Raw genomic sequence first — 8160 nt, forward strand, 5'->3', positions numbered from 1 at the left:
TCCTGACATATTGCTGTTTTTCTTTAAATTTTTGTAGTTGTATCACTACATTAGCTAATTATTTATGTATACAGTGGTAATACTCCAAATTTACAGTATCAAAAATGGTGAATTGCTTTGATGCAAACTGCACTATTGGCGTACACTACAGTGAATAAGATATACTTTATTCAGGTGCCATTATTACAGAATCATTAATGCATTTTTAGTTTTTACGTTATGAATACAGCCACATTACAAATCCGAGAACAGTTTGTGATAATGTACCTGCAACTTGCTTGTAGTGGTCACTAGCAATTGTATTTTGTAGTCTGTTGTGTCACGAACAGGTGACAGTCTAGTAGCAAGTAAGTAATTATAAGTGGATACATATCAACACATCTGTGCTTTTTTGCTGTGTAGAATCCTTGCATAAGCCATACTGGGATTTTTCATGCTTTGCTAGTGAATCTTGGTGCACGTGGTGCAGAGAGGGTAGTAATAGTGTGTGGTGTGGTGTGGTGGTGGTGGTGGTGGTGGTGGTGGTGGTGGTGGTGGTGTGTGTGTGTGTGTGTGTGTGTGTGTGTGTGTGTGTGTGTGTGTGTGTGTGTGTTGAGTACATTCAAATTCGATGGTCTAGCTATTTACTGTACACATGGTTTGCCCAGAGCAGCTAGAAGACGATCTCATGTTCTTGTTTGTAAATGTCCATGGGGTAGTTCCCAACAACAAAATGTCTTCCTGTATTTCCTGTGTATGTATTTCCTGGTAAATGTATTTCCTGTGTATGTATTTCCTGGTAAATGTATTTCCTGGTGGATTCATGACTAAAGCAATCCAATGATGTTTGCATAGAAAATGGAATTTGTTTGTTCGCTATTATTAGCACTTACTAAATATTGGTTATTTTCGTAATGCCCTTCAGCCTAGTGACAGGAATGGTAACAAACCTAGTTCCAGAAGTCTCCTACATGCACATCATTTGTCTCGTTGAAGTGTCCTGCATAGTAGATTTGAGATGCAGGGAGGCATTTGAAGTACCCCTTCTAAAGTGCATGTACCACTTTATAGATTTCATTACATGCACTAATTTACCATATACTCATACGTCTATTGGACAAGTTGTAGAAGTCTTGTGTATCCATTCAATAGGGGGCAAACAAAGTGCATGCACTTGGTACTTTGTTTGTCTGTGCTCCATGGCCATGGCAATCATACAGTAGTGCTTTAATTATACGCACATCAAGGACATGGAATCTACTATTTCTGACAGTTGAGCTGCTAGGAATAGAATCAATCGAAAGGTCTGTTTCCACAATAATATTTGCTGATGTTTCTGTCTTTCCATTTTGAGACAGTATTAGAAAGTGTGGTAGGACTCCCTATGTAGGGATGCTAATTATCTAAAATGGTGCCCCATACAAATGTATCCAAACACATCCAAACCAAATCTCTCAGCACTCATTCCAGAGATCTCAGAGCCACCTAGCGTTCGACTTCAAACGTTCGGAATGGTAGCCAGACTACCAGCGCTGACAGTAAGTGCCTCAGAAGCCATGTATTAGCATGTAAAAACCCGAGTTTATTATTTCACATTCACTTTTGTCAGCCAGGCTAGCGCCTCATTCGAAGCAGCTACGACGACGAGATCAAAAACACCAATGCACATGCATTACCATTATGGAACTTCTATAGATTGGAGCGAGACAAACAAACACCTCATCTACCTACATAACTAAAAAATAAATGAAACAGGAATAAAATCATTTTGAGAAAATGATGGGTATGTAGGGATGGGTATGTACTTATTCATGGTCATCTCCTACATCACAATCTTTTTACCTAAATCGCTTGCAGCAGTTGCGTGCATCTCATCTTTACATTTACGCAGCAGTCATGTGTGACAGTACTCTGGCTGTGTATTTATGGATGTGATTGCGATGTACCAGTAGGTAGGTAGGAGATGAGCATGAATAAGTACATACCCACTCCTACATACCCATCTGCATCATTTTCTCAAAATGTTTTAATACTTGTACAAGTATAGGAACTTATATGCTCAGAAAGCCCTTTTTTATGCAACCAGATATAGAAAGAAAACTTTCAATTTGATTGGGAGAAGGAAATGAAGTCGTTAGAGCATCTATCACCAACAAAACCACTATGGCTTACCAAATCAGTTTGTACTTGAGACATTTTATAGAAATTAATCATGAGCAGGTGCCATAAATTACCCTATTACACCACAGCATGACTATCCAAGTAAAACTTCTTTACATCGTACAACTCAAGCTATACAGTAATGTTGTATCACTAAATAATAAAACTTGTTTGGACTCTACTCAGTGACTAAGTCGAGTCCTTACACAAAGAGTCTATCAGCTGTGAATCTCATCTTTATTACCCCAATATGTTGAATTTATACAATTTTGGCCGCCATAGTCTTGGAAATCTTGTTTTTGTTTGGCCACGTGAATTCTATTACTGCAACATGTGATGAAAGTGCTTATGCCTATCTTTTCAGTCTTTGTATTATTCTATTCTATTGGCTTCATAGTTGGTGAATCTTTGAGCGTCTGTACAGTCTCCAGTAGCTGTACTGGTCAATTGATATTTACCTACATAGTACTGTGTCTTGGCTACTCAATCCAATAATTTTTATTACACAATGGTGACATTTATCAGTGTGCATACAGTGCACATTTATGACATCATCATCATCATCATCATAACTCAAATTTGGGAAAATATTTACCCAAAACTTGTGCTCTGGCATGCAATATCATGGAACTTTTGTGGGTATTGATCAAATAAAGCTTTGATTTTGTTAATCAATCACTTGCTGTCCACGTCTGAGAAACGTCTCTGCATCATCAGTAGTCACTGTCCTTTCTTTCTCACTTCTGCAACTCTAGGCACCTCGCTCACCGTCATCAAGAGACGCATACCAAGCTGAGCTAGGAATTTGGATCAAAAGACAACTACCATATCAGTATATTAGCAAAAAATTAGAAATATTTCAACAACCTGCAAGTATAATTATCGCTAGTATTGCCAATGTCCAGTATGCTCCAGCAATCACAACAGTATACACATAAAATGCAAAAGGAACCACCAGCAGTACAATCCATACAGTCATGACGACAGTCGACATAAATCGAGGGGGAAAGTCAACAATACTAGCTGGAAACCGTCCATGATTGTGATGATAGTCAACAAGGTCATCCTAATGAAGAACTTATTCTACACCAATCCAATGTAATTAAAATTATAATTTAATTAAATGATACCTTTTCCTTGTATAGATTAATCAGCCATGAACTTAATTCCTCTTCGGACTCCACAGGTACCTCGCTGATTGGAATCATCCTACATAAGTGCATACATTATAGATTAGACCACGAGTTCATATGATTCTCACCTCATGTTAACATCAGCATACACTTTTTCTCCCCGAATGAAGTTTGATATCGAAGGAACACCACGTGGGTATGTCACTGTGGCATCACACACAGCAGTAACTAAAACGAATGAAACAGCTCACTCCATACATTCATCAAGGTAGTCTTGCTGGTCAGAAAGAAACACAACTGACCATAATAATGTGTGAAAGCATTTGGGACATACTAAGGACTTAATCACTATGTCTTGTCATCTGTTTGACTCAGTTTTCACATTTGTATTTCTTGTTTTGACAATGAGAGATATCAGAAGCAAAGCATGTCTTTATTCAATAATACAGCAGGCGTAAAGGCCCTAATTTGGTACAACACTGCACACAAATATGATTACAATTTTATGTGCACACGCGCATGCACACACATGCATATGCACAGCTCATGCATGTCTGACATCTCCAAAATGGGCAATAAATGAATTACCTTACCATGATTTTTGATTTCTTTCATAATCAAGTTGAATCCCTTTGTTCGAGGCATCAGGTGATATTTCAATTTGGGCAATCCCATTTTGCTTGCATATTCTAAGCTTTTCTGATGCTTCTCCTCGGTGAACCGAGTACCTTCGGCAAACAAAATAACCTACAAATGATGAGATATTTATCAAACCAAACCACTTAAATAAAAGTGCAGACAATAGCCTGACCATCCAAGGAAAGTCATATGATACCCATTGTTTAGTGGCAGCTTGTAAACAGTGCTTGTCCTGTGCAAAGCTTCTTTTCAAAAACACATAATCAGAGAACCAGAAGCTCCAGCCAAGTGTAGGCAGATATTTGACAAAGCTTTTCATCACAGATTTTACTGCCTAATAGAGAATACATGTTGAATACAAAGAGTACAAAACCAGTTGTCAAATGTAACCACCACTACAAACGTAGATACTTACAACATACTAACTTAATCAATAGTTACATCTATGGTGTGCATCCACAGTGTTGATTGAAGTGCTACATGAAATTTGGATAGTACGTACATGCTCTACTGTATAGCAAAGGGTATCTGGTGCTGGTTAGTTGTTTTACACACTTCTGTGAGTACCAGATAGGCTCAACTTGAGGTAGCTTCCTTCCCAGTGTTTACCCACAGCCATTTTGAATATTGTGTATCTTAATTGTGGGCGTGAAAAGTACTGATAACTTAAGTGAAGGCAAGGATACACACACACACACACACACACACACACACACACACACACACACACACACACACACACACACACACACACACACACACACCACGCGCACACACACACACACACACACACACACACACACACACACACACACACACACACACACTGCGTGCGCACACACACACACACACACACACACACCGTGCGTGCGCACACACACACACACACACACACACACACACACACACACACATACACACACACACAACAGCAACAGTAAATTACCTTGGTTTAAACAATTAGTAATTCAAGCAATTAATTAATTAATCTATTATCAATATGCATGCAGTACATCACTGAGCTGCATGTGCCTTGCTGCATGGACATATATACTTGCCTATTTGTGATCGAGCCCCATGCAATTAAACTTCAGTTAGGACAACTGCTATGTGAACTCATAAATCAGAGTTTACCTGCAATGTTTTGATGCGGTCACAAACACAATATCCTACCATCCAGTCAAGGTCTCCTCGGTGATTTATTACTGTGAACGTGTTTGCCTGTCTGATGTTCTCAATATCTTCCGCAACGCCAAAAATCCTGAGCTCCAGATTACACCAATTATTAAGAGTCCACGGGATTACTGAAAGCACAAGCAAGTGGTCTGCAAGAATCGCGTCTCTATTAACATGCATATGCGCTCACTACTCCAATGCAGATAGCAAAGATAGGCGTTCACTCTGCGAAAGAAGGAGACAGAAAACGGTCGGATGATCACAAACGCAAGAAACTCTAGGAGATTAGCAGTAAGACTGGCTGCGAGAAAAGTTAGAGAGATGATGATCCACATGGTGTGACACGATACCTCCACATCTGCTAATCAGCTGATGGTAAGACAACAGACATACGGGATCTAGGGGAGATGCTTGCTTTCTTAGTATTTCCTGGCAGTAAAATTTCTGATTGTATAGATATGTTGCTCTGTAAGTGATAAGACTACAGTGTTGCTTGTGGGATATGACAATGGGACACACGCTACATTTTTGTGTCTCATTGATGTCAATGCATCCGTCCGCATGTGTCCAGCACAAGTTGCAACAGTTGTCGCCACGTGCAGCGGAGGGACATATTGCCAATGAAGAGCTACCGCTATATGATGAAGAAGAGCTGCGGGCACAGAGCCATTAGACACTGTGTTTGCTTGGGTAATTACCGGTACTTGTGTTTCTTTCGTTCTCTCTTTATTTCTCTCTTTTTCTTTTCTCTCTTTGTTTCTTGTTTCTCCTCTTTGTTTCTTGTTTCTCCTCTTTCTCTCTCTCTACTAATATTTCTTCTCTTGTTCATTTTTCACCGGAAATGGCTCAACAAAAGTACATACCACATGTACCGACTGACTCGACGGAAATACCGACTCCATAGCCGAGTTCGATTGGGCGTGCTTTTCCAACGAGTAGCAGAGTCTAGTTGGGAGGGGCGTGCATACAATAATCATAAATGCCCCCGCGCACTAACGCGGACAAGCGCGTGTAATTTTGAAATTAACACAACCTAATCGTCTCAAATTTGATCCACGACTTCGCCGATCGCTAGTCTATTGAGCCATGCAAATTCTAACATAGAGTCTTTCCTATTCAACATTAATTCTTGCCGCAAGTCTAGAATGCGAGGTCTCAGGTTTTTCCCCTATTACTTCACAGTTCGTTGCACAAACGTCTCAACGTTCAGCTAGTAAGATGATTTAAAAAGTTGCAAACCCGTTTCTCCGATTTCGCCTTCCTTCTCTCATGAGCAAAGCAAAAAGGTCTACAAGGGGGCGTGGTCATCGCCCTATAATTCACATATTTTAGTGTAACGGTCAGACTAACATGCACTGCTAGGGGAATTTTCAGCCCGAAAACTTCAACTCTGTAAACCAAAATTTCCATTTTCCTTTCCATTGCTTAGATAGAAAGACTCACCTGCATGAAAACTCACATAAACAGAAGACACCTGGTACACAATCAGCATATTTCATTCACAATCACAAGCTACAAACTTCATTCATGCACTAAATATTTATGTAACTACTTGTTCTTCAATACTCTTCTGTGGGACTTGTACACTTTTACGGCCTCTTCCACATTATGCCCAGTCACTTGTCCATCTTTGTAAGCTTGTGAATAGTCTCTAGCCTTTCTAATTTTCTTCTGATAAGTCCAACATTAACAGTTTCCAAAGCAGAAATCATAGAAGTTTGCAAACCGGTAATTACAGTAAGCCCTTGTTGCATGCCCCCAGACTCTCTCAATGGGATTTAACTCACAGTGATATTTCGGTAAAAATAGACAATGATGACCTAATGACATGAGATAAGACTCGACAACTGACTTCTCATTTAAAAAATCTTCATGTTTTGACAACACAGAAACCATATCTTCCCATTTCAGATTTTGTACATGAACTTCCCTCTCAACTACCACCTGACAAAGTCCTTTTGGTTCCTCAGCATCATCAACAAGCTTTTGAAGTCTTCCATTGTACAACGTATCTCTCATTTTTGGTTGTGCTCCACCTGGCCCAACATTCATCCGTCTGGCAATTAAAGCATTCTTTGCCTTTGCCTTGTGGTTAGAACTCTGATAAAAAATCCACAGAAGAGTAGCTATCTTTAGGATATTTGAACTCTGCTATCATTGCTGCCTGTTTGACCTGACCAATAAATTTAGCATGTGTCCAACAATACCCATCTCTGTTTTCCCCATATTCAATTATTTTCCTAGCTTCTTGCCTAATTGTTGGACATGCCACCTTAGCTAATTCAAAATCTTCAGGTGAGAGCCTAAATACTCCTCTAAATCACTCACCATCCTCCCTGACCATCTAGATTTTGGTTTGATAGCAACCTGATCAGGTTGGCTCCACACAAATCGCTGATCCTCATTCGACAGAAAGCTGGACTCATCGTGAAAAATGGTAACTAACATTTTGGTGGCCGATGAGTTGCCAGTTGCAACTGGTTCACAGTTCAACACCAGCTTGAACATCATTTGGTAGGGGAGGAGCGGTGAGTAGAGTTCATAGCCGTCTTTTAGCCCACTTCATAGCCTTCCTCTTGCACTCATCGTCATACCTTACACTGATTCTTGAATGTCTACCTCGTGCATCTTCTGAAAAGTCACCTGCATTTTCCACAAAATCCATCCGCCACCGTCGAATTGTCTTCTCATCTCGTGACACCACTCTGGCAACAGCTTCTGAGAACTGCTTTACGTTTGCTGACGTCTCCCTACGATGGAACTGAAAGAGAAGTAGCGACATGTACACCATCTTGAGATCGTCAGCTTCCAAATCGCTCATCCACTCACTGATTCTTTGCCAGCTGTCTTCTTCCGTAGAGAAGACCGAACCTTCTGGCTGTTCTCTAGACAAGGAAGCGCTGCCGTCGTCGTCTTCGTGCGTAGATCTTAGCACCTCTTCGGGGCCGCCTTCTTCTGGTGACATATCTACAACCAATTTGTGTCTTCTTGCGCTCGCCGCTTTCTCTCCCTGCAAAGAACATTTCCTATAATAGCCGCGTCCCCAGACTCACGTGAGCCTGGCAGTGCCCGG

At 40.5% G+C, this 8160-nt stretch overlaps 2 protein-coding genes across 4 annotated transcripts; both read right to left on the reverse strand.

Annotated features, from left to right (window-relative positions):
- Positions 1-2591: 2591 nt before the first annotated feature.
- LOC134182152 (1-acyl-sn-glycerol-3-phosphate acyltransferase delta-like) lies at positions 2592-6062 on the reverse strand. 3 transcript variants are annotated; one of them, XM_062649511.1, is made up of 9 exons: positions 5951-6062; positions 5278-5890; positions 5046-5215; positions 4084-4245; positions 3866-4019; positions 3401-3500; positions 3270-3348; positions 3007-3205; positions 2592-2936 (listed from the first exon to the last, which is right to left on the reverse strand). In XM_062649511.1, the coding sequence occupies exons 2-9, from the start codon at positions 5420-5422 to the stop codon at positions 2860-2862; spliced, it is 1086 nt and encodes a 361-aa protein (XP_062505495.1). In that variant the 5' UTR covers positions 5423-5890; positions 5951-6062; the 3' UTR covers positions 2592-2859. The 3 variants fall into 3 exon arrangements, with proteins under 3 accessions (XP_062505495.1, XP_062505494.1, XP_062505493.1); XM_062649510.1 differs by having other exon boundaries at positions 5278-5893; XM_062649509.1 differs by having other exon boundaries at positions 5278-6062.
- Positions 6063-6496: 434 nt separating this feature from the next.
- LOC134182521 (uncharacterized) lies at positions 6497-8093 on the reverse strand. Its single transcript, XM_062649933.1, has one exon. It carries the CDS (start codon positions 8050-8052, stop codon positions 7627-7629), a length of 426 nt encoding a protein of 141 aa, XP_062505917.1. The 5' UTR covers positions 8053-8093; the 3' UTR covers positions 6497-7626.
- Between the last annotated feature and the right edge of the window lie 67 nt (positions 8094-8160).

The sequence above is a fragment of the Corticium candelabrum genome, chromosome 7, assembly GCF_963422355.1.
Source record: "Corticium candelabrum chromosome 7, ooCorCand1.1, whole genome shotgun sequence".
NCBI classification, from domain to species: Eukaryota; Metazoa; Porifera; class Homoscleromorpha; order Homosclerophorida; family Plakinidae; genus Corticium; species Corticium candelabrum.

Excerpts from the sequence above, each read along its gene's own strand:
- LOC134182152 (XM_062649511.1), bottom strand. The coding sequence starts at position 5,422 with ATGTGGATCATCATCTCTCTAACTTTTCTCGCAGCCAGTCTTACTGCT. Across the intron at positions 4,246-5,045 it reads ACCGCATCAAAACATTGCAG|GCAGTAAAATCTGTGATGAA; the intron begins GTAAACTCTGAT and ends ATTCTCTATTAG. Across the intron at positions 3,501-3,865 it reads GAAAGAAATCAAAAATCATG|TTACTGCTGTGTGTGATGCC; the intron begins GTAAGGTAATTC and ends CATTCGTTTTAG.
- LOC134182521 (XM_062649933.1), bottom strand. The coding sequence starts at position 8,052 with ATGTCACCAGAAGAAGGCGGCCCCGAAGAGGTGCTAAGATCTACGCAC.